We start from the raw sequence: 26,766 nt of genomic DNA, 5'->3' as shown, positions 1-26,766 counted from the left end.
TTTTCAAAGTTTAGTTACTAGGCCAAGTGGGGTATCATATGATAGAGCTAAAATTTTGCATTTCAAAACAATTTTCGTATTTTTTTATTGTAAAAATAAAAACAATTTATGGATTAAAATGTGAAAAAATATCATTATAGTCATTTTTAAGTATCAATAAGTTATTTTTATTATTGAAGGTTGAATAATCGAGTAAAATAAATAGATATAATGGTGAGGAGATTGAAAATGTTTTGTCATAAAGTAGGCAGAGCAGAGAATTCCTGGAGTACAATGAATAAAATTAGAATTATGTACTCACATATGAGCAATATAGGTAATAAAACTAACAATAAAATTCGTTTAAACTGTCCTCTTGGCAAAATTATCTCATTTTCAGTATTAGCCTCTTTTGCTAACGCTACGTCTCCAGCCGAAGGCTGATACAAATGACCTAGGCCCAGGAGGTAGGGCTAGACTTGGGCCGAGCATGTGTCTAGGCAGTATATAAGCTAGCCGGCTCGGTTCCTAAGCACATTCGTCCCACATCTCCTTCTTCACCTCTACAAGACACCCCAACCCACCCTTCAAAATGTACAAGCTGGTAAGACCATTTCTTTGTATAACCGGCAGTCATTTTCAATATAAGAAAGTTTATTATTATTATTTTTCTAAAAAACAAAAACTATCATATTCCATCATTTGGCTCTATCGTACACTCCTAACTAAGAGTGGCATTTAAAAATAACTGAAAAATACCCGCGGTCACCGAACTTATTAATTTGTCGCAAACAAACTGGACCAATCTTCACAGATCTTCGCGGAAAAACATCTTAGTTAAAACACCTAGCAATTTTAAGCATGTTCCAGAAAAATTGTGGTACAGAATTATTAAGTGCGGATTTCTAAATTCAGAAGAAAAACATTTGTTGTATGAGATGAGATACTTTTTGTTATTAACTTAAAGGATGACTCGGATCACGCTAGACCGGGCCAGGGCCTTCGTTTACTATGGAAAGCACCACGTGATCACCGATCAGCCGTCATAGAAAATGACGTGTCGGACGCCTCGGCAGCGGCATGGGCCCGGCCTGGTCTAGCGTGAGTCATCCTTAAAACTTTGTTCTTTACGATTGCTTTGTTGTAAAGTATTTATTAGTAAAATATTTTTGGTGGCGATGGCGATATAATAATATTTCATCATCGTTATAAATTTACTAAAGGGTTATCTATACATTTTATTTGTATTTTAAGTATACGTTTATGAATTATGCCCACACACATAAAGTCACGGCTGTATTCCGGAATAATATAAGTTGTCATTTATTCTCGATACACAATATTTAACCACTTTTATGAAAGAGCGACCTCGATTTGTAATTCCTGGTCAGCTTGCATACAAAGGACATGTAATATAATGTCGCTGATACAATCACGAACACACGCATAATATTCAAATTAGGCCTAGACGTCACTCATATGACGTGCCGAGCCAAAGCTGCCGGATTAAGGCCATATGGTAGGAAGCTAAGTATTTAATAGAGTCTGTGCGGAAAGAAAAACATTTTAATTCAAATTATATAGTAAATATTCAATCTTATAACATTCGCTCCTTCTGCAGATGTCATGTGCTAATTGAAAGATCAGACTGAAATTACATTAGAATTAAATTGTGACAAATACAATGTCATGAATTCCACGATATAGTGGGTATTTGTCTTAATTCATGGGTGGCCTAATAGTTATAGCGTCTTCCTCCAATGCGGAAGACGCTGGTTTGATGCTAGCCCTGGACACTTGAGGAATTGGTCAGTTTTTGTTTCATATAGGTATGACACCTATTTCAGTTTATAATTTATATAGTAGTGTTACTACTTACTTCAATTCATTTGATTTGTATCCTAGTTAAATGGCATGAAGTATCAAAATAATAAAATTATAATGTATTGATTAGTCGTCTATTCAATACACTAGAATGTTACTATTTCGATACTATTATTTCGCTATAATTGTACGCCACAATGTTGAGTCCGTTCTATACATACCATCTGTCTATCTAAAGCTCTGTAGCTCATAAGCTTAAACAGCTATCTATCATAAGACATAGCCGCTCGTACACGGACAGAACCAACATCAATAGCACACGCGACCAAGGCGTGATTGTTTAGACCGGTCTCGTTAGAAAGGCGGTCTGGATCTAGATTAGATAGGCCCACACCCGATGTCCTTTGCGACCTAAAGGGCGTTCGTAAGGATGTGGTGACAAATCCAATGACGTGACTAAGAACAGATAGCCTCAACATTGTTGCGCTACGTTGCACAAAAGCATCTGGTATTCATGAAGCTATGAATAAATTTCCTCTGACTTCGCTGACTAAGCCTAAGGGAACATCCATTAGGTTAAAGTTAAATCGTTACCTTGTAGGTTGAACTAAGTAGTTGGCAACACCAAATATTTTATAACATATTTTCCTGTTAACACGTGCCCACAGCACGCGCCTTACGTGGGTTATCATGTTATAGAAATAAGATGATATGTCAACAGAAAGTTACCTACACGTTTTATTTTGTATGACGCGTGTCGAAGCCTTTAAATAATTGTTTACGTGCCAAACGCGTGTAACGCGAACATTATTTACTAATTACTGTTAAGTTAATGTTTTCAACCTATAGGTAGTCTAAAAATAATTAGATAAGAAAAAACTCTGCACCTTACAGTCCTAACACCTGGAACGGTATTTGACTGAAATATTGCATAACATAAAATGGAAAATTGCCTGTTTTATACAAAATTGAGTTATCCGAGGCGAAATGTCAAATTGTACATTTCAAAATATGTAATTAACAGTCCAAGGGGATATATGGCGCATACCGTTAAGTTTTTATACAAATTGTTTACTTTCGCTGCGTAAAGCAACCCATTCTATAGAAATGATGCTGTGTTCTCCTATAAAAACGGGAGGAGGGGACTCAACGGGAGACCAAAGCCTAACTAAAAGAGCAGCTACCACAGACAATTGTAAATTAAGAGCAGGATTGTCTCAAATTACGAAAATTGAATTATTATTTACTACTTAAACAAAAAACCGGTCAAGTGCGAGTCGGACTCGCGCACGATGGGTTCCGTACCATTACGCAAAAAACGGCAAAAAAAACCACGTTTGTTGTATGGGAGCCCCACTTAAATATTTATTTTATTCTGTTTTTAGTATTTGTTGTTATAGCGGCAACAGAACTACAGCATCTGTGCAAATTTTCAACTGTCTAGCTATCACGGTTCATGAGATACAGCCTGGTGACAGAGACGGACAGACGGACAGACGGACAGACAGACAGACAGACAGACAGACAGACAGACGGACAGACAGACAGTGGAGTCTTAGTAATAAGGTCCCGTTTTTACCCTTTGGGTACGGAACCCTAAAAAGGATGCAGCCAGCGCCTTTAAGTTAAGATTGATCTTCGAGCTCCCTAACATATAAATATGATTTATCTAGTCACCTTATAAAGTCTATACTGAAATTAAATGTGTTAAATTAAATGTACCAATTAAAATGTGTTAAATGTGTAACAATTAAATTTAATATATATACCTACCTAATGATATGAAACTAGTGTTGATAAAAAACTAGTCTTTAAGACTTTTGAACCTTAACGACTCGCGAACCTTTAAGGCTCAAGCTTTGAAAGCTAGAGCGTTAAAGATTTGCTCACACAGCGGTTTAGAACCTTAACGACTCAAACTTTTTATGACTTGTCAAAATGAAGTCTTTAAGACTCGGGCCTCATAGGGAACTCTAGTTTTTTAACTTAAGCTCAAGCCCCCGAACCTTAAAAGCTTGTGTCAAGCTTAGAGCTCATACGTTGAGCTCTCTTTGCAGAAATTATTTTTGCGTAGAGAATTTACGAATATTGTAATATACCTATCTATATCGGAAGAGTAACTTAACATCACTTAACGCATTTACTGCCTGCAACGTATACAGGGTGGACCATTTAGAACCCTGATTCCGTTGCGTATGTACATCCAGATACATTTTCTATGAAACTATATTTTAAATTTTTCCCGTTCCGTTCCGTCCTATATGCGTGAGTCATAAGAAATAAAAATAAAAGTATTTAAAAAAAATAGACAGACAGACAGACATGGCGAAATTATAAGGGTTCCTAGTTGCCTATACGGAACTCTAAAAACGCGATAAGTCATAATTATCTTTTTCTGTTTTTCCCTATTTCACAAAAACGTATTAAATTTCACCCTACCCTATAGCATAGGTTGATCTTATTTGTTAAAAGCTTTTACTTTTTGCTCCAAACCTTTACTGCTAAAAACCTTACAGACTTAAACCTTCAAATCTTAGGCTTTAAAGCTTGAGGCCAAAAGACTCGAGGTTTCTTTGCTCGTAAGCAGCAACACGAACTCTTAGTTCGAGTCGTTAAGGTTCCGAGGCTTTAAGGTTCGAGGCTTCAAGGCTCAGCAGTTGCGACTCAAGTCTTGTAGTTTACGCCTCAAAGCTTAAATCCACAAAACTATATGAAACCCAACATGACAGGTAACTTGGCGTTATAAATAAAGTTTCTGTATTTGTATTTTTATTTGTATTTAAGATAGAACTGGTAGTTTTCAGGTCAAATTTGCTCTGGTTGAAGTAATCTAGCGTACCACTATGCGACTGATTTCGGACAGTTAGAGTCTGAATTTAAATGTGCATATGAAGACAGTTACCAAGTTTCTCCTTGTCTATAGGTTGTGTTCGCCGCTCTCCTCGCCGTGGCCGCCGCCGCGCCTAGCCCTTACGGTGTTCCGCTGGGCGTAGCTGCCCCTTATGCGGCCCCCGTGGCATCCGTTTGGGGCCATGGGCTCGCTCCAGCCCCCATTATTAAGACCGCTGTGCCTGTCGCCACTTCATATGCCAACACTGTGAGGGTATGTATCATGTTGCTTGACTAAAATACGTAAAATTACTACTTATGCGGTCTTCCCATTGAACGCAGATCCGCAGAAGGCAAAGTATGACTTTGATTGATGACATCAATCCATACATCCATAGCCAATAATGTGACATCGTAGCTGGAATATATAATGAATCTACATCTATCTAATTAATACAATCTCTGATTTGTACTTTTACGCCTCCATTTCATTAAGCTATTATTTATAATTATTTTCTAAATAAGTTCCTTACTGATGGATAAAACATCAGAAAATTAATGTCAAGAAAATGAACAAATCAATCTTGTCAAAAGGTCTATAAACACGGCGAAAGGCCGTGTTCAGAAACAAAAAAAATGAGAGTATATATAATATTAATTCAGTGCATCGTGCCTGCACGGTGAACATATTTGCCATGCTCTAGAGCGAGCAAGCGCATGCAATGCAAGTAATACGTTTTCGAATCCCAGAAATGCAGTAAATAAAATGCAAGTTACAATCACACGATGCGATGATAAGTAGAGCTAACCTTGAAGTAGGCCGATCCAATCTGAACCACTTATCCTGTAAGTAAAGTTCTTTTGTTTTTGCGATAAGCGGCCCTGGCATTTTAGTTCTGGCTGCAAACTTGACCATCCACTTTTGAGCAATATTTACTTTAAATAAAACCATTAAATATATAGTGCCAGTGACGGCTAAAAATAAGCGTCACATATCTTTGGCAAGATTCAAAACGAGATTAATTTTAAAGGCCATGCCAGGATAAGCTAAGTGAGTCTGCCCCCAGCGAGTTTTGGCTTGTATTTTTTTTTAATGATTTGTCTTTCTATTAGTATCGAGTATGCCAAATTTCAGTTCCCCAATCTTTATAGTTAAATAAAAAAACGAAATATGATCTTTCTTCAATATTTTTTTTCTAGCTAGCCGATTTTGACGTGCGTCACGTAAATTGTGCATGTAGTAAGGACAATTATAATACATGATATTAATTTTGTGGCGAAAATCATTTTGTTGTTAGTTATTAATTAAGACTTGCGATATCGAAAGTTTATTTGAAAAACCGGCACAGAAAAAACATATTCACATTTTTATTTTATTTTTAATTTTTATCAGTGGCCAGTGTTCATGATCAACGTGCACCATTCTCTAAAGAGTTTGTAAGCGATTAGTTTTAACGAGCGGGTATGTGAGTAAATGTATAGTAATGTATTCAATAAAAAAAACACCTTGTTATACCACAGATAAAATAAAGTAATTATATTCATTTGATAGCTTATTAAAGAGGCCTACTTTGTTGAAAAATCTGGAAGTGTCGCTGGCGTAAAATATTTATATATTTTTTTAAAGTTTTTATACGGCAATATGTCACAAAATTAATATCATGTAATTGTCCTTACTACATGCACAATATACGTAACGCACGTCAAAATCGGCTGGCTAGAAAAAAAAATTGAAAAAAGATCATATTTCGTTTTTTTTTTTCTTTTTTATTTAACTATAAAGTTTGGGGAGCTGAAATTTCGCATACTCGGATACTAATAGAAAGACAAATCAATAAAAAAAATTACAAGCCAAAACTCGCTGGGGGCAGACTCACTTAACTTATCCTGGCATGGCCTTTGTATTTATAGCATTAGCTAATTAATTAAAAGTGAGTCAATGACCTTGCCTACGAAGTTGCGAGTTCTCGAGTGTGAGTCCCGGTAAGGGCAATCATTTGTGTGATAAAAACTGTTATTTGTTCCTGACCTGAGTTATGGAGGCCAATTCAAACTTACATTTTGACATCAAGATAATATCTAAATGATGTCATTTTGTTGTCATTCATAAAGATATCATTTTGATGTCAAAGTGTATATTCGAATTGGCCTCCTGGATGTTTTCTATGTATTTAATAAGTGTTCATATTTATCGCCGTCTATTATCTATTATTGTTGGTGTAACAATAGTATTTTATACAATCGTGATATAAAAGACAGCTTTTCAGTCGAGTACCGTGTTTAGGCAACGATGCTTACTGAGTTACCTAAGTGAGGTACGAGGTTGAAAAGCTTGATTATCACTATTGTATACAATACTTTTTCTACGAGTCATCTAAAATAATACTTTTTTACTATAAAACCTAAATTATTAATGAAAATTGGTAAGTATTTCAGTAGACAAAATAGTCGCGCGTTTATGTCTTTTCTATGGGAGCGCGGCGGCACGTGATTTGTCAAATTATTTTATAGTTGACTACAGCGTATCGATAGCCTCATTCAGCTTACTGTGGATCTATTTGTGTAATATTGTCCCATAACATTTATTTATTGTTATATTATTCTCGTATTAGCTCGCCAGCCCAGCCGTGGCCGTGGCGCCTGCCCCATACGCCGCCGTGGCCCACGCGCCCGTCTTAGCGTCCCCCTACGCCTCCCCCTACGCGTCCCCCTACGCGTCCCCCTACGCGCACGGCTGGTAAGCGACACGCCACACGCCAGACGCCACAAGCCCGGCCACACTACCTGGCCAACCAGTGCAACAGTCAACATCGCTTATTTAATTTAAAATCGCTATGAAAATTTTGAATGTCGAAAAGTAGTTTGCTTTTCTGGAAAGCTGTATTGTTGTTAATAAATTATTCTTCTTGGTTTTTATCTGGGTATTATTATTATTATTTTATCTTTTTTCTGAATTAGAAACTGAAATAGATGTTGTATACGAAATAAAAAGTGACCAAGACCCCAGTGCAGTGCCTACAGCTGGGATTAAACCAGTAGTGATAGCGGTGTAACTAGACGCACTAGCTGAACTAGTTAATTTATAAAACTAGCGTCCCGCCCCGGCGTCGCACGAGTGGTTCAACTAATTTAAGCAGAACCTTTACAGATTATACAAATGAACCTTCCTCTTAAATCACTCTATCTATTGAGGAAGATCGCATCAAAATCCGTTGCGTGGTTTTGAGGATCTGGGCATACATTGGGACAGACAAACAGACAGCGGAAAGCGACTTTGGTTTATACTATGATAACCGATACAGCTGATCGGTCTATAATATTTTCATAAACTTAAAATCTTGATTATTAAGTACCAATGTTACATAAAATAGAATACATGAAAGTAAATACGTATGCATTCAGTAAATCAATATGTAAATAAAAGCAAGTGTTCTCACGCCAAATTCCAAACAACAAACAAAAACTCTAACCAAATCATGTGTCCAAGTGGGCCGTTAACCAGAAAAAATGATTGCAGACACCAAAGAGAATAGTTTGTTAAGAGGGTTGTTGTTATGGTAAATTCTAGGATTGTGGTCTTATTAAATCAGATACGTAATGCTACATACAGTATTTTGTATGTATTAAAAGTGTTTTATATTTGCCTATTAGATATAGACAATAACTATTATTTGTAATTTTTATTATTAACAACTTGATTATGATTATAATTCGTTTTCTACCATCTGTCGACTCAGCATAGAAACTAAGAATGAAAATGTATAAAAGTATCGAAAAAATTTATGTATATATATGTAAATTATTATTATTGGATCGTCATATGATTTTGACCCATGTTTTTTCGTTGATATGTGTTAAAATAGGATTTTTATTGTAGTTAAAATAAATGAAATGCATGGAATAAAGCATAGGATATTTATTGGAAAAACATAGATGCAGTTGTTATGAAATACAAGTTATATTTAATAAATCAGATAGAATTATAAAAGGAGGATGAGATGACCGTGACGTCATTATGTGGTGTTTCATATGAATTCCATATTAGCGGGGCGATTTGACCGTTCTAAAAGGAGAAACTGGCTCGATTGATGGAATAATACTCTATTGTTAAGTATCAGAGGTGTGGCGCCATCTGTTTGAGAGTGATTGTTCCTTGGTTTCCGATGAGCGTTTTTTGCTTAAACTTTGCTTCTCTTATACGAGTCACATAATATCTTTGCAGAAACTATTCAAGTATGGTGCTCGAGTTATTAAAAAAGCACGTCGAGGAATGCGTTTTCTTAATGTATTGTATGGTTATAAATACCCCTAAACCAAGCGGGGAGGGATGATTCAATTTTTGTTCGTCGGATTGTCACAATCTCTGGCTAATTCGTAGACATTAAAACAAAGGTGGTTATTTTGACGGTTGAAAGTTTGACATGACGTAGCTATTATGCTGCTTTTTGTCAAACTGTTCAATTGTTATTTTTAGTGTCAGTGTTTACCTATTTTTGTGATTTTTATTGTGTTTTAGAGCCAGATTTGTGTCAGATCGCATGGTCGATCTACCGGAAACGCCTAACCTTGCGGCTGTTAAACAGGCATTTCCGGGAATCCAGTAGTGTTAGGTCCAGGTCGCGAGAGGGGCCTGGCGTCAACCTTTTTACCAACACAGGTGACGAGCATACCTCTTACGTTCTCTTCAAGGTCTGACAGAGGGATGTGAGGGTCTCACGTGTGGACCATTTGGAGTAATCCAGGCTCATTGAAATCTGTTAGTAATTGAAGAAGCGTGGTCTTGTTATGTATATTTATATATTCACATTATATATCTGGATAGGGCGCCTTACTCGTTTGTACCCTTAGCTTCGGCTTACACAGACGGGGGGAGGCAAGAACACAGACACTAGGGTTTGTTTACCTCGGTTTTGTCGGCCGAACGTTTACAGCTTAGATTAGGGTCCCTCATACACATTCCTCCTTGTAAAACTAGTGGTTCGCTTCTAGTTTTACTGATTAGAATAGGTAAAATTGGGGTATAGTTAGGATAGAGTCATTATTTGGGTGTTAGGTTTATTTATTTTCTTTCACACATAGTTCGATTGCGTACAGTATAAAAAAAACTTTATAGTGCTAATTGGTTCAAAATACAAAATAAATATCTAGATTCAGTAGCATATGGATGGGTTACTGTGGCTCGTACATTAAATATGATATAAAGGTTTACACATTTTTTATATTGGGTGAGATAGGGGAACAAAGTTATTTGAGGACATACTAAATAATTTTGTTATAGGGAGCTAGTGACAGGCAGAGCAGTTCACTAGTGACAATTGAGCTTTTCTATAATTGGGTAAATAAGGGTATAAAATCATATTTAATAGACGATTGTTTCAGTATTTCATTCATTAAAAGTATATTCAGATGAGTTTCTTGGCGTTTCTTCTCGTCTGAAATTAGGTTACGAAACGCTGGTAAAATAAATATTACATAGTGCTTAGGAATACCTGTTAAAAATAAAAATAAAATGAAATGGGTATTATCTAGATTAGGGACCCGTCTTCATCCGGGCGTGGCAGTAGACAAAGTAAGTTTGTACGTACTATTTTTACATTACATTAATATAATTATTTTCCTTTAGCTAGCTAGGTTAGCGAATGGATATATAAAAGGAAAACATAAGATTTAAATTACAAACTAAAAGGACTTACTACTGTCCACGGTAACTGGTCACGGTAGGGCCCGGTAGGAGATAAATTCAAAAAAATATATTTTACTATTTATTTATCATACAATATAGTCATAAAAGAAACATAGTAGCAATATTTACAAATTTATTAGAATATATAGGGATAGTATTTGAAATCCAAATCTAATCAATCTGCACATAAAAGACGATGGGTACTAAGATTCACAACGTATTTTTAACATTAGACGATCACATGGCCAAATTTATATATTTTATTTAATCTTTTTCAAACAATTCTGGTAGTTTTATTAAAGTAGTAGTAGAGAGATAAGGGGGTAGGTACAGCGGTTCGCCAAAAAACGCTGCAAATGGTGTTAAAGCTATGAAAATCGCTTGATCGGCTGAGCCCGAACTTGGTATGTTTTAAAAATTATTTTCATTTTAATTTAAAACACGTGACTGAAATGTAATGATGATATATTTTTAGAACCGGCTCAGAATGCCCTTTTATATAATACCACACACGATAGGTTTCTAAACAATTTTTTTTCCATAGAAAAAAACGATGACGTCATAACTACTCTCCTTTTGATTTACATATGTGGACTAAAGATCAACCGTGCCGATTTTCATATTTTTTGTGGTGTTCCACTTGCAGCATTTTACTGAATATCGGGGTTAACCGCCAGGACTACAGCGTCTTCTGGATTCGCGGAATACGATATAACCATAACACTAGGCGACCCGTCTGAGGCACAGCGGTACCGGTAATACCGGTTGAACATTCATTGGTTTCTTCTTCTTTCGTAGGTATATGACATCTATTTATGAGGACAAAATGGGGAATTTTACCGGGAACGGCACAACTCTACATCTATTTCACTTTATAATTTTCGTAGTGTTTAATAAAATAATTAGATTTTCATCACAACAGCTCGTAAAAGCTCTCTTTATTCATCAAAAACTGATAAGAAAGTTGCATTTTATCCACAAGAGTGACAAAGTAATTTGATGTAAAGTTAGAGCTGTTTACTGTCGGCTGGTAGAATTGACTTTTAAATAATGATTTTGAATGATAAATATTTAACTTCATTTGTATATGTGACGTTTTCAACCAAAAGGTACCACAGGCACCTGCCGCGATAGCAGAGGACGCTGGTTCGATTCCAGCCTGGGGCACTGGAGGCCTTGGTCATTTTTTCTTAGTATATGACATTTATTTCAGTTTAAAAGGTACCACATTGTCGCTTGTCGATAAGGTTGATTTCGAATTGAAACTTTATGGAATTGGCGTCTTATTGACAACCGACAATAAGTACCCTTTTGGTTAAAAATGGCACATATTATTTCTAATTAAGTTAATATTCATATGTTACTACCGCCTTGCATAGTTTACGAATACAACCATTTGAAAATAAAAACTAAATCAGCTCCAGCTTCCCTAACGGATTTGTTTGGACTATCAATGCACCGAGTGAATAAAATTAATTTGAACTTAGTAAATAAAATAAAAAATATATAAGGCTAGAGATTTGAATTAATAAGATCAACACGTATTTAATCTGATTATTAACAGAAGTCAATTATCTTCACTACTTGTAAATCTTAATAAAGTTGGTATGTCGATTATTTTTATCGATTGATCGAAAGCCACAGCGAGTAAATGTAAAATAAAAGAATATCGGACGCGAGAACTGGCGTTGATAAGCGGCTCGCCGTATATGGAGGCTGGAAAGCTGGATTCCGCATGCCACTGCAGTCAGTGTGTTGGTGTTATACATTTATTTCATACAAATATACATAGTCAGACAAATTACACTCTACATGACAGAGGTACTATAGACCAAGGTGTGAATTGAACTTTTGTAAACCTTATTGCATGTAGGAAGGCCCGCCAATGGACAGTTAAGAGTCACACGAATCCAGCCATACAATCGAAGTTACACTCACATCACATTTTAAAACGATGTTCTGAAATAACGTGAAATTTGATATGACTATTCAAGTAACATATATCTATGTCTGGTACTAGTTTTCGTTACTAGAAATTTCAATACAAAAATAGTTGCCGAGTATTCGGCAACTATTCGGTATTCGGCCTATTCGGCCACTTTGCCGAACATTCGGTATTCGGCCGAATGTTGCCTACTATTCGTCAAAATACCGAATATCTGTTGCACCTACCTAAATAGAAAAATGACTCAAAAAAATCTAGGTATATTTAATATTTAAAATGTATTCATGGAAAGTAGTTAAATGCGAAGACCCTTATTAGAGCATTTGTTGATAACAAAATATTTTTTATTTTCATGGGTCTGATTTGATTGACTACATTCATTGATTCTGTACAACAAAAAATATCTCAAACAATATCTCTATATCTCTTAGCAAACGTACTTTGTTGGCGAACAGTTTTCATAATAATTGTGGATTATTTAGTAGCATGAGGTAGCAATTCGTCTATGGAGCTGCCAGTAATTCGTAAATGGTCTACATCGCATTTCGTCTAAATAGCAACTGGTCTACTTTTTTTTGAGTAGCAACTCGTCTAAGTAAGTACTTAGACTAGTTGCTTAGTAGTCTCTCTGCTACTTAGTTACTAAGTAGTAACTCGACATAAGAGCAGTTTTCCTAATCTTCTTGTAGTTTTAGTACTTGCAGTAGTGCAGTAATGTCGCGCTGCAATATAGCTGCAATTGACTGCGTCACTGCAGGAAAAGTCAAAATGTATATTTTTTGAACATAAAATATAAAATTTGACATTTCTTGCAGTCATTTCGTGCTGCAATACTGCAATACTTCAAGAAGATTAGGCAAACTGCTATTAAATCGAGTTACTACTTAGACTAGTTGCTTAGTAGTCCACCTGCTACTTAGACTAGTTGCTAGTTGCTACTCAAAAAAAATTGGACCAGTTGCGTTGTAGACGAACTGCTATTTAGACGAAACAATACAATATACACCATTTGCGAATTAGACGGGCAGCTCCATAGACGAATTGCTGATTAAACCCCATGCTACTAACCCATAGTGACTCAAAATGTTAGAATGTCATATACCGAATATTCGGTATGCGGCCAAAACCACTATTCGGGGCATCTCTAGCTGTTAGTACAGTCAGCAACGTTATTAGCTTAGCAGCTCTGCATACACCATAGATAGGCATACAAGTATGTATACAGGTGTGCTAAGCTTTTGCCGACTGTACATCGACTTATGATTTTAGACCTTGTAAAAATTGCCACTAATAAGTACAGTGGTCTAATTTAAAGTTCCCGTAATTTTATTTATAATATTGGGTTTGGTGTTAACCACTCCATATGAAAACCAGCACCAGCCTACACCCAACTGGCGTACCTAGTACGAAAGTGAACTCAAGGCCGCTCCGCTTATAGCTTATTTACCTACCTTACAATTTCGCTGTATCAAGCTGTATTAAACACGCCGTAAAAAAATCCCTAATGACAGCTTGCAATGGTTTAATTCAACTTGGGTTAATGAATGCTAATGATATGGCGACCAACCATATGGCAAATATTAAGCTTTTTAATCGGAATGTTCGTGAACTAGTTTACTTCTAATCTAATAAAGATAATAAAATAATCAGAATAAGTTACCGATCCCGAAACTAAGCATAAGGTAAGCTACCATAATAATGGAGACCAAAGGAGGCCATTGGATCTCTGTAGTGAAGTCTTTGCTTTTTAAAATCAGAAACCATAGTCGTTCAGACAAAGTTTACATATTGAAATTTAAAAAATCCGTTGGCTATAGATTTTAAATCCGTTGGCTATAGATTTTTTGGTGGTCATAAAAGATAGCAAATTCCCAACCTATCTTACATTTTATAAAACCTATATTGTACACAAAATATCTTGTATTTTTGCTGTAATTATTAAAATTCTTAATAAGGGTTATTTGCTTTAGAGTTTATTTATAATTATGTCTTCAATTGTCAAAAAACACTGTAGAATTGCGCCGCAGGCGCTTCGAATTACTTCTCCGGCAGCTTATACGACATTCAACTTTTTAGGGTACCGTAACCAAAGGGTAAAAACGGGAATCTATTACTAAGACTCCACTGTCCGTCTGTCTGTCTGTCCGTCTGCCTGTCTGTCACCAGGCTGTATCTCCTGAACCGTGATAGCTAGACTGTTGAAATTTTCACAGATGATGTATTTCTGTTGGCGCTATAACACCAAATACTAAAAAGTACGGAACCCTCGGTGGGCGAGTCCGACTCGCAGATGTCCAGTTTTTTTAAACCTGCCCGCTCTTATTTACGATATCGGTACTGCGCTATTTATGAGTTTCCTTGACAGAAATGGGCGGGTTGAAGAATTATTACTTATCGGAGAATACGCTATGTTCGTTTTAAAAATATATAAATGTGCCAACTTTGACTTAAGTACGAGTACAGTAAGTTAACGTTTTATGACTCCAATCGACATAACATCTTAGTAAAATATGAATGGAAATAAATTTTTAATGAAAAATAGGTACCTAAGTATACACAGGTATTACAGTAACTGTACAAATACTTAACTTAATTAATAACTAGCTTAAATCTAAAATAGCAAACACATTTTTCCGAATGGTATAATAGGTCCATGCATTTTTCTGGACTTTTCTTGTACTGGACATATCGGAATAATAGCTCACTTCTATGTCTAAGGCGCATTTTGATTGTAGCTTATGCAAGTAAGTAGCGTAAAAGTTTTCGTGATAAAAAATATGTGTACCTACTGCTAATTGTAACTAGTTTGTTAAACAAAGTGCGACCACGCAAAAAATCCTTAATGAAATGGTAAATGGAATCGAGATGACTAACCGAAGCAAACTGGTTGAACTTGACTTTTCTACCAATGATGCACTGCATGAAGTGTGCGTGAAGTATAAATACAAACGCGTAGTGAAAGAAAGTATCAGTTAATCTGAGTCGTTTGTCGTTCGCACCTGAACTAACACAGACCACGATGAACTCGCTGGTGGTGTTGTTTTCTGTGATGGCGCTGGTCGCCGCCAGCCCCTCGGGCCTGCTGGCCCCTGCGCCGCTGGCGTACTCCGCGCCGTTAGCGTACTCCGCGCCGGTGCTGGCCGCCGCGCCCGCCGCCGTCTCCAGCCAGTCTCGCCTCGACGTCAAGTCCTCGCCAGCCGTCGTCAGCACTTCATACGCCGCTGCTCCTGTAGCCTACGCCGCAGTGGCTCCCATTGCTCCCGTGGCTTACACCGCACCTGTAGCTGCTGCAGCCATAACGCCCGCCGCCGTCTCGCACCAGTCCCGCATTGACATCAAGTCATCCCCGGCCGTCGTTAGCACTTCTTACGCTGCTGCTCCCATTGCCGCTGCAGCTCCCATCGCGTACAGCGCTCCTGTAGCTTACTCTGCGCCAGTGGCAGCTGCGGCCATCGCTCCCGCCGCTGTCTCCCACCAGTCCCGTGTCGACATCAAGTCATCTCCGGCTGTCGTTAGCACTTCTTACGCTGCCGCTCCTGTCACCTACGCCGCCGCTCCCGTCGCCTATGCCGCTGCTCCCGTCGCCTATGCCGCTGGCTACGCGGCGCCTATCGCTACTGCCGCCATCGCGCCTGCCTTGCCACTGGACACCCCTGAGGTGTTCGCCGCCCGCGCCGCGCACTTTGAGGCCCACGCCCTCGGCGGCGCGCACCTGATCAAGAAGCGCTCGGCGCAGCTGTTTGCCGCCCCGGTCGTGTCCACGTATTCCGCGCCGATCGCCTACTCCGCGCCCATCGCTCCCGTGACGTCGTACGCCTCCTACACCCCCCTCACCTACTCTTCGCCCCTCATCACCAAGGCCTACAGCGTGCACCCCTGGTGAGCGCCATCACGGTAACGAGAATTTAGTTGCCTCGGTTCAGCGACATCGAACGACAATGATTAACTTGTAAATAAATTAGAACAAATAATTTTCAAAGCGCAAAGTTTTATTTTTCGCAAGTATTTTTTAGGGTTCCGTAGTCAACTAGAAACCCTTATAGTTTCGCCATGTCCGTCTGTCCGTCCATCCGTCCCGTGATCGTTTTTAGGGTACTTCATTCCCATACAAAATGTTTTTTTAATATACTTTTTCGCATTAACTCAATGGTGTGGGGTATCGTTGGATAGGTATTTCAAAACGAATAAGGGTCTCCAACAACTATTTTTAATAAAGTGAGTAGTATCGGAACTTATCGCTCCGAAAGGAAAGAAATGTGACTTTTTTTCGGCGTTTAAAGCAGATGATTATTTTTCTGTGCATATTTTTGACCATTTCTCACAGAAAAGAAAATGTATACCTGCAAATCCTGATAAAATTCGCGTTCGTACGGGACAACGGTAGACAATTTCTTGGAATGCTCCCAAAGCGCTGCGAAGGTACGCCCTATATGATTGTAGGTAACGTACAACGTACATGATATTAAAAGCCCCCGTTTAGTGTATACTGACAGAATGGTAAATACGGAACCCTACACTGAGCATATCTAAGAGATGTACTTGAATTTGATATCAATCCATACCAATATTACAAATACGAAAGTGTCTGTCTGTGTGTTACCTCTTCACGCTTAAACCGCTAAACCGATTTAGTTGAAATTTGGCATAGAGATAGTTTGAGTCCCGGGAAAAGACATAGGATAGTTTCTATGTCGGAAATCATCCCTAAAGAGAGTAAAAAGGGGGGTGAAATTAAAAGATTTCATGAGTTGCCTGATAATTGATGTCAAGCATTAAGCTTATGCTCATATTGAATGATTGCTATTACACTTTATACTGGCGCTAAACTTACTCTAGCTGATGTTACTGATTCCACGCGGACGAAGTCGCGGGCAAAATCTAGTGGAATATAAAATTCAGTAGGTCGTACTAGCATAACGGTTAATAGTTGTAACATAACGCACGCGTAACGCACTTATATTGAAATCAAATCTAATAAATACGCATTTATGAACGATCGACTCATAGGTCTATAGAGACCAGACAGGATCACATATCCCTGCGTCATGATACATGCCTACTGTCCCTCTTCTAAGACAAACTATAGTCAAAAGGCGTTACAATATTCGACGGCACCTGTCAACAGCCGAACGGACCAGTTGACGCGCAACAATATGTAAGTAATCTCAAGTTATTTAGAGGCGTAGGTAAGTAAAATGTTCGTTTTTAAGAGCTTATAGTAGCTTATTATAAACCCAAACAAAAATCCTGTCGTTACTAACCCATCGTCATTATGCCTGACCTCCCAAAAAAAGATTAAGAAAGGGAACACTTTCAGTTCATCAGAAATCGACAGTTTAGTCTTCGCTTCACTTGGGGACGAGATTTTTTAAAGTAATATAGTTATTTGTGCAACAAGAGAGGAAAGTTGGTTTTTCTTGCGAGTGTTTATTTTGAGTCCCGAGAAAGCGAAAGATTCTATAATTGAATCACGAGCGAAGCGAGTGATTCTAAGGTAGAATCTTGAGCGTAGCGAGGGATACAAAAACACGAGATGTAAAATAACTGCTCTCGTGTTGCACACATAATTTTTCACCTCAGTAGTGAGAACATATTAAAGGTTAAAATGTATTTCGAATTACACAGAATAAACAGAAAAAAAAGTATTATAATATGTACCATACGGTACGATACGATACGATACGAGACGATATGATACGATACGATACGATACGATACGAGACGAGACGATACGATACGATACGAATGATACGATACGATACGATACAGTACAATACGATACGATACGATACGATACGATACGATACGATACGACACGACACGACACGACACGACACGACACGACACGATACCATACCATACCATAAAAAAATGTAATAAAGGTATGAAGTTCATGGCCTTCACTAAATTAAAAAGCTACATTGTTTCACTCCCTGGAGTGAGGAAAGTCGCACTTTCCTCACTCCAGGGAGTGACGAAAGTAGGCTTGTTCGAGCTGCTGAAGTAAAAAAAATATTTTTCTCTGTGTTTCTATTTTTAAAAACCTGATGAGAAAGTTGCATTTAATCCATCAGAGTAATTGGTCAGAATCTACCTCCTTGCGGTCCACCCTGGGCAACGGCTTCACTCTGGAGACGGCTAAAGGATTCCGACTGTTCCTGGCAAGCTGGATCTGCTCCCTCTGAGCCTCCCAGCTATTCCTGTGTTCAAAGCTCTCGATTTAAAACTACAATGCGCTCAAGAATCTGCCCCTTAGCGGGCCAATCGACAAAAAGTCTAGGACCATCTGTCCTTATACTGCAAATTAACATTGAAGGTATGTCACAATCTAAATGCGACTACCTTGCGCGACTTGCTCATGATAACCATGTTGACGTGATAACCGTCCAGGAACATCACATAGATAATATAACCAAATTTGACAACCGCGGGAACATCCCAGGTTTTAACTTAGTAGCCTATACCCTTTCTCCTATATATGGTTCAGCTGTTTACGTAAGATCCACAATCACAAGTGCACAAATAATAGAAGTGTCTGCTCATAACAACTTAGAGGTCATTACGTTAAAAATATGTAACATCTCTTTAACATCAGTATACAAGCCTCCTAACAATGTCTTCTCAACCCCTCCCTTTAAAACTTACCCTCATCCAGCGATCTTCTTGGGGGACTTCAATAGCCGACACTCTGCCTGGGGATACCCATCCAACAATCCCAACGGCGAGATCCTAAATAAGTGGTGCATGGAGGAAAACCTCCATCTTATCTTCGACGCCAAACAGAAATGATCTTTCCGATCGGCATGCGGTGGCAACGTGATACTAATCCAGACCTCTGTTTTGCCTCTGAGGATGAACATGGAAATATACTACCTATCAGCAGAGTAATTCTTAATGACTTTCCCCGTAGTCAGCATCGCCCCGCTCTTGTGAAGATGGGATTGGAGGTCCCGATTGTCAACTCTTTGCCGAAACCGCGCTGGAATATGATGAAGGCTGAGGGTAGCATATAAACACCAAATGGATGCAAATATAAGATGGCTAAAACCAGAAGCATCAAACTATGATAGATTCTGCGGCATAGTCATAGGTGCGGCCAAAAGGTGCATTCCTAGAGGCTTTAGAAAAGAATATATCCCTGGCTGGTCTCCGGAAATCGAAGAAATATACCAAGAGTACCTCGAAAAAAATGAAGCCTCCACTGCCAATAAACTCCTGGACGCCCTGGGGGAGGCCCGTCGGCAGAAGTGGATGAACAGCGTCCAAGGCATGAACTTCACACACTCGAGCAGGAAAAGCTGGGCTTTATTGCGAAAACTGGGTGGTGGAGCACTAACTGACACTAGACCAGCTACTGTGCACCCGGACAACATCGCGGAACGCCTCAAAAACATCACAAAGAGCGCGCGTCTTGACAAAGCCTTCGCTAAAAATATCAGACGCAAAAACAAGTCCCTACTCGATTCTCAAAATCGATGCACGACCTTTGATTCACCTTTCAGCGCGGACGAGGTTTGCCAGTCTTTGAGGTATGTTAAATGCGGGAAGGCCGCTGGGCTGGACGACATCTACCCGGAATTCTTTACCCATCTTGGTAAGCGAGCGGTGCGATGGCTAACAGATTTCTTTAACAATATCTTTGAAACTGGCATATTACCCGCCGTTTTTATGAAGTCTAAGGTAATAGCCATACTAAAGCCTGGAAAAATTCCTGATGATCCGGCTAATTTCAGGCCCATATCACTGCTAAGTGTTACGTTTAAACTACTGGAGCGTTTACTATACAACAGAATTAGGGATGAAGTGGACAAACATATTCCCGCTGAGCAGGCAGGCTTTCGTGCCGGTAGAAGCTGCTGCGACCAGGTTTTAGCGCTAAGCAGCCATATCGAAGCCGGATTTCAGCGAGGACGGAAAACTCTGACAGCTTTCGTGGATCTAAGTGCAGCGTACGACACTGTATGGGTTAGCGGGCTGATCCACAAGGTAGGCAAGATCATTCCGTCTCCGAATATTCTCCGTTTCCTAGGGAACATGATGGGACCACTTACTTTTAGGCGACACAGCCAGTAAATACAAGATGCTGAAGAACGGACTTCCGCAAGGTTCAGTCCTGGCTCCGCTCCTGTTTAACATATACACCAGCGACATGCCCCCACTCAAAGTCACAAATTTCTGTACGCCGATGACATTGCGCTCACAATTCAGACCAAGAGTTTTGAGGCCGGCGAAGCCGTGCTCGCGCGAGACCTGGATACCTTACATCAGTACTACACCAAATGGGAACTCCACCCGAATCCTTCAAAAACAGAGGTTACCGCTTTCCATCTAACAAACAGCCTGGCAAACAGAGAGGTGGATGTTACTTTCTGCGGTCAAAAAATCCGCCACAACCCTAACCCGAAATATCTAGGGATCACGTTGGATCGGTCACTTACATACAAGGCGCATATGGAAAACCTAAGCCAGAAGGTAAAGACACGGGTGAACCTCATAAATAGCTGGCCGGGACTTCGTGGGGTGCTCGAACTGACGTGCTGCGAACATCTTCTATGGCCCTTGTATACTCCTCGGCGGAATACTGTGCACCAGTGTGGTACAAAAGCGCTCATACCAGTAAGGTAGACGTTCAACTGAACCGAGTGATGCGAACGATATCTGGCAGCTTGCTGCCTACCCCCACCAGCTGGCTCCCCGTGTTATCGCACATTGCTCCTCCGGACATCAGAAGAACTCGGCCCACTAAACTGCCGAGATCTGGGTCACTCTGAACCGTATCCGAACGGGAGTAGGACGCTGTAATCACAACCTTCACAGATGGGGAATTTCACCGACAGCAGCCTGTGACTGTGGGGAGCCTATTCAAACGATCACTCACATTGTAGAAAAATGACCCATGAGGCGATTTGCCGGAGGCATGCAGGACCTGTTAGCACTCACACCGGAAGCAAGGGACTGGCTACTCAATTTAGATATAAAATTATAATCATGTATATATATTTCTTTCTTTTTTTGTATGACTAAAATTGTAAATCTTTATCAGGAATAAAGCCATACGATATAATAATAATCCATCAGAGTGGCAAAGTAAATTAGTGAATTTTTTCAGTAGTTTACTCATGTTGGCTCCTGGAAATGATTTTTAAGTGTTAATTTTGAATTGTAAATATTAAATAGTGTTAATTTGGATTTAATTTGTACTGTTTTAGCATATAGCCAGTATTTTTATTCTAGCGGTCTTTGGGTTTGGTACACGAAACGAGCCTACAACGCCCTTCGCATTCAATACAACAACTCTTTCAAAATGCTGTTGAGACTTCCAAAGTGGTGCAGTGCATCAGGAATGTTCGCCCAAGCGCACACGGACGATTTTTACAATCATAACGCAATTATGCGTAAAAAAATCACGTCGCTATAATGGGTCACGTAAGGGAAAGTCGAAACAGCATTCTAAAGGTGATTGCGAACAGATTTAGCTGCTCCATAATGTGGCATTGGATGGAGCAGGTCAGATCTACTTTGGTACTAGGCCTATAGCGTGTAATAAAAATGTAATTAAATTTTTTAAGTTAATGTTACTCTAACCATATATGGACTTATGGGTCTAAAATAAAGATATACCGTCAACTGGGCTGAATAGGGATGGCCGAGGTGAAGGTGGAAAATTTAGAATGTGATTTACCTGACAATTTCTTAATAATTGCCCGCAGAAATTATATCATACAAAATCTACTGTTATTTTCAATCGAATGATACAATTTCTGTGGGTATTTTTTAAGATTTTTTCAGGTAAATCAGATTTTAAGTTTTGTCCCTATCCACCTCAGCCATCCCTATTCACCCCGGTTGACGGTATTTAATTTAAATTAAATTTAATTTCAAATCCGAATAAAGATCAAACGGTCCATTTATTTTTTACAAATTTGAATTTATTGTTTAGGTACATATCACACTCGTATATCTATTACATACATAGTTTACAGTGGATTTTTACCAGGGATGGACGCTGTAAGCCTTAGGGACTACAGCGGAGTAAGATACAGGGGAAACTACCGCCGAGTAAGGGGATACAACGGAGGAGTAAGGAGAAACGACAGGAGAGGAGTAAGCAACGGCGGAGACAGGAGACACGTACGAGCTGTATGCCACGGGAGCAACAGCAGCGACGGATCGCTTGCGCAGGTGATGGCCAGACAGAGCCTTCGCTTGGTAGTGGGCAGCGCGGGCGGCGACCACCTCAGGCGTGTCGAGGGGGACTCCGTTCACGGCATCCAGGACGACGGCGGGTGAGTGGGGGGCCTGGGACAGACCATAGCCGTAAGCGGGAACCACAGCGGGGGCGACAGCGGGAATCACGGCAGCGCTGTACGCAGCGGGAACAACAGCTGACGAGTATACGGCGGGTACCACGGGGGAACCATGTACCACGCTGCTGCTGTACTGGGACACGGAGCTCACGGCTGGCACCGCCGCACTGTAGGCCACGGGGGCCACCACGCCAGGCTTTGCCGCCGCCAAAGCCACAGAAGCGTACAACACCACCAGCTTGAACATTGTGGTCTGTGTTGATTTGATTCGTCTGACCGATCGAGGATCGACTGATGCCTAATTCGTAACCAAGGATGTTTATATACCTACCCGTCTAACAACGAACTATTAACAATAAAATGCCACACAATCACCTTCAATTTAAATATATGTACCTACTAATAAAGTATCAGTAGGCGCTCGATCAAAAGACGACTTTTTATTTGTCCCGGAAGCTTTTAAAATGTTTGCGTACATACAATATTCTCGAAATTCAAGGTACGTCTATGAATATTTATATTTTTTTATATCCTAATACTTTAAAAGTAGGCAAGTACTGACTACCCTTTTTAAATAAGTACATAATAGTTTTATTACGGAAATAGGGATATGCATTAGTATACTAGTACACGAGCCAACTGTCACTATGGGTGGCGAAAAGATACCTTACAACCCTTTCCCAACATACCTGGGCATTACTTTAGACAGAACCCTAAGCTACAAAGAACACCTCACCAAGCTCTCGCGCAAAGTATCGACCCGGAACAACATACTGCACAAGTTGTGTGGCACCTCATGGGGGGCATCTGCGGAATGTCTCCGTTCAACGGCTCTGGGACTCGTCTATCCCACTGCAGAGTACTGTGCTCCAATTTGGCTACAAAGTGCACACACGCAATTGGTAGACTCGAAGCTCAATGTCACCATGAGATGCATTACTGGGACAGTGAAATCTACACCTTTCCACTGGCTTCCGGCGCTTAGTCGAATCCCGCCTCCACATCTGAGAAGGAAACAGGCGCTGCTAAGAGAAAGTAACAAGATCAGAGCATGCCCTTCTCTCCCAATGCATGAGGAGTTTACCAACCCGCCTATGGCGAGACTAAAGTCCCGTCGCCCGGCATACACAGCCGCTGCAACACTCACACAAAGTTCCTTCGACGTACAGCAGCACTGGAAACAAGAATGGATGAAGCAAGCTGACGGTACCCCGGCCGCGAATATAGATCCGACTATCATGAGCAAGGGGACCGACCTTCCTAGGAAACTATGGTGTCGCTTAAACCGCCTAAGAACCGGGCACGGGCGATGCAACTTCTTCCGGCATAAGTGGGGCTGGAGTGACTCTGCGCTGTGCGATTGCGGCATCGAGGACCAGACCATGGAGCACATCATCCAGCGGTGCCCACTCCGCGCATACTCGGGTGGCCCGGATGACCTATTAGACTTGACGGCCGATGCTGTGCAGTGGTTGCAAAACTTGGATGTTGCCTTATAAAATAATATACTGTACATAATTTTTGCCTATGTGACTATATCGCCATACGATTAAATAAATAAATAGTATACTAACTTTGGGGTAAGGCATACCGATGTAAAATAATCGCTCCGAAGAAATAAAAAAAATTTGCGTCTAACTTTTAAACTTTGAACTCTCCTTACCTTCGTTGTTTCCGCTTACTCGGCGGTAGTTTCCCCTGTCTCTTACTCCGCTGTAGTCCCTAAGGCTTACAGCGTCCATCCCTGGTAAAAATCCACTGTAAACTATGTATCTAATAGTTAGATATACGAGTGTGATTTGTACCTAAACAATAAATTCAAATTTGTAAAAAATTAATGCTGTTTCGACTTTCCCTTACGCGACCCATTAGCGACGTGATTTTTTTTACGCATAATTGCGTTTTGATCTCGAAAATCATCCGTGTGCGCTTGGGCGAACATTCCTGATGCACTGCACCACTTTTGAAGTTTCAACAGCATTCTGAAAGCGTTGTTGTACTGAATGCGAAGGGCGTTCTAAATAATAACATAAAAAAGTCTATACAAGAAGGGCACGAGTAAATTCTAGGATGAGCTAGTGTATGAAACCTGACACAATTTCCATTAAATAAATTACTTGTATGTGAAACAAATCTGAAATGAAACAAGTAGAAAATTATTCTAGATATTGCACTTTATTATTTTACATTAGTTACCAAATTACAATAAAACGGAAGCCAGTTAGTTGCACATTTGTTAATAATGTCCGACATGAGGATAAAGACCGCCATGGATTCCAGCCCCGTAGTGCAGCGGTGAGGCGACCACTGTCTTATGGAGCAGTGGCACTGGCAGCACGGGGGCCACGAGCGCTGGGGAAGAGTGCACGTCTAAGCGAGCTTGGTGCGAGACGGCCACGGGAGCCACGTGGGTTAGTGGAGCCACGGCTGCCAACGGAGCTACATGATGCGGCGATCGCTTCCACAAGTGATGTCCTAGCGGCTCGGCGACCACTCCGTGACCCAATACATCATGGCCAGGGTAACCGTGATGCACCAGTGGGTAAGGCACTACGAGCCCGTGGTAGGAGTGCGCTGCCGGCACGACTGGGACTACCGCATGGCCACGGCAGAGAGCCAAGCACGCTAACAGCAACAATAATAGTCGACCACGCATGTTTCTTGATTTAGTTAACTACAATCGTCGTGGCGTCAATAGCAGACTGATGCCTGATACCTCAGTTTCCACCTTCTTATACCATGGGTGCTGAATCATAGTGACAGGAATCTGTTTATTTTCAACAATAGATTCGTTACGGTGTTGAGCACGGTGACCGTAGTAGAAAAAGCATTAAAATTATAGTTTTTACGATCCAAATAAAAATAGGTAGGTAGCCGGTAAAGGAAGTGAGCTTTAAGTAGATTCATATATACTGTAGTTACCTATTACTACTGTTTAGAAAATAAACTGCTATTGCTTTATTGTGTAAAGTTTTGCTCTAACACTAGCCTTTAGTATAATATGTATAGCATGATATTGTAATTTTAATTTTAATGCTAAATTGTAATTGTAAATTTTTATCGCAACTGTAACTAATGTTAATAGTATGGAAAAAAAACTCTGTAACTTACCTAGTAGAAGAGCGGTATTCTCTTAATACAAATATTTACAATACTTAAAAAGAGATACTAGCCCAATTAGCGAAACATTGTATGCTACCAAATAAATAGTTTTAATTATTTGTTTTTTTTATACCTACTCTAAAAAGCCCACTTGCACCATTCCACTAACCCGGGGTTAACCGGTTAAATCTGGAATTACCATGGTTACCAGTACAATTTGACACTAGGTTAACGGTTTAACCGCTTAACTCCGGATTCGTGGGATGGTGCAAGTGGGCCTTATGATAAGCTGTAGGCTAGCAATGATGCTTGCAATTCCCAAGGTGACACATTTGCGTTGTTAACTTTATAAAAATCTGCATAATAATCATACAGGCTCAATTATTTTAATAACTATTACTCAAGTAGTAAAATGTAAGTAGATAATCATCAAATTGCGATGGCATCAGAATATTCTCCGAATGTCAATAAGATGTATTAGATTCGCTCGCTTAAAATATTTACATAACGTAACACGTGTTGCGTCACATTATTTACATCTCATAATAATGGATGATGTTTTTATAATGCATCTCAATCCGGCCAGTGGCCGCTGCGTCGTGACGCAACCCGTTCGACCGGCCGAGAACTTGAACCTGCGTTCCGCTCCAACTACCGTTACTTCACTATATAACTAAGGCATCCAACGGCGCATCCATACAAACGTTAGAAATTTCCACGGGAGCGCGCAAAAATGTTCCGAATTCTATCAATATTGGGTTTGATATATCAAGTTCGTTGTCAAATAGCACCGCTAATATATGCCGCTCCAAGTGCCGTGTCGCATCAGTCTCGTATAGACATAAAACACTCTCCAGGATTCATCTCGACACCGTTGATATACAGCCCTGCTACGACAGTGTTTGCTACTCATCCCCAACGATTAGAAGCGATTATAACGCCAGTGATTAACACAGACACGGTATTAACTCCCATTGCGTTGAGTTTCTACCACAACCTTCCTCTCGCGAGGGCACTGGAGCATCCAATATCGACAGAGGCTGCACAGGAGGCGGTTATCCAGAGCGAACAAAGTAATGAAGCCACAAAAGAAACTG

At 39.9% G+C, this 26,766-nt stretch overlaps 3 protein-coding genes across 3 annotated transcripts; 2 read left to right on the top strand and 1 right to left on the bottom strand.

Annotated features, from left to right (window-relative positions):
* Window positions 1-433: 433 nt before the first annotated feature.
* On the top strand, window positions 434-7,546 carry LOC134745202 (neuropeptide-like 3). Its single transcript, XM_063679199.1, has 3 exons — window positions 434-583; window positions 4,727-4,906; window positions 7,245-7,546. Exons 1-3 carry the CDS (start codon window positions 572-574, stop codon window positions 7,371-7,373), a joined length of 321 nt encoding a protein of 106 aa, XP_063535269.1. The 5' UTR covers window positions 434-571; the 3' UTR covers window positions 7,374-7,546.
* A 7,677-nt stretch (window positions 7,547-15,223) lies between these two features.
* Window positions 15,224-16,232, top strand: LOC134745167 (cuticle protein 16.5-like). The gene has a single exon (XM_063679154.1). The coding sequence runs from the start codon at window positions 15,280-15,282 to the stop codon at window positions 16,141-16,143; it is 864 nt and encodes a 287-aa protein (XP_063535224.1). The 5' UTR covers window positions 15,224-15,279; the 3' UTR covers window positions 16,144-16,232.
* Window positions 16,233-22,152: 5,920 nt separating this feature from the next.
* Window positions 22,153-25,238, bottom strand: LOC134745680 (calphotin-like). Its single transcript, XM_063679797.1, has 2 exons — window positions 24,807-25,238; window positions 22,153-22,865 (listed from the first exon to the last, which is right to left on the bottom strand). Exons 1-2 carry the CDS (start codon window positions 25,221-25,223, stop codon window positions 22,251-22,253), a joined length of 1,032 nt encoding a protein of 343 aa, XP_063535867.1. The 5' UTR covers window positions 25,224-25,238; the 3' UTR covers window positions 22,153-22,250.
* Between the last annotated feature and the right edge of the window lie 1,528 nt (window positions 25,239-26,766).

This window comes from Cydia strobilella, chromosome 11 (assembly GCF_947568885.1).
Source record: "Cydia strobilella chromosome 11, ilCydStro3.1, whole genome shotgun sequence".
Taxonomy (NCBI): domain Eukaryota; kingdom Metazoa; phylum Arthropoda; class Insecta; order Lepidoptera; family Tortricidae; genus Cydia; species Cydia strobilella.
Note: the sequence above shows the minus strand (reverse complement) of the source record. Positions and strands in the feature narration are given on the sequence as shown.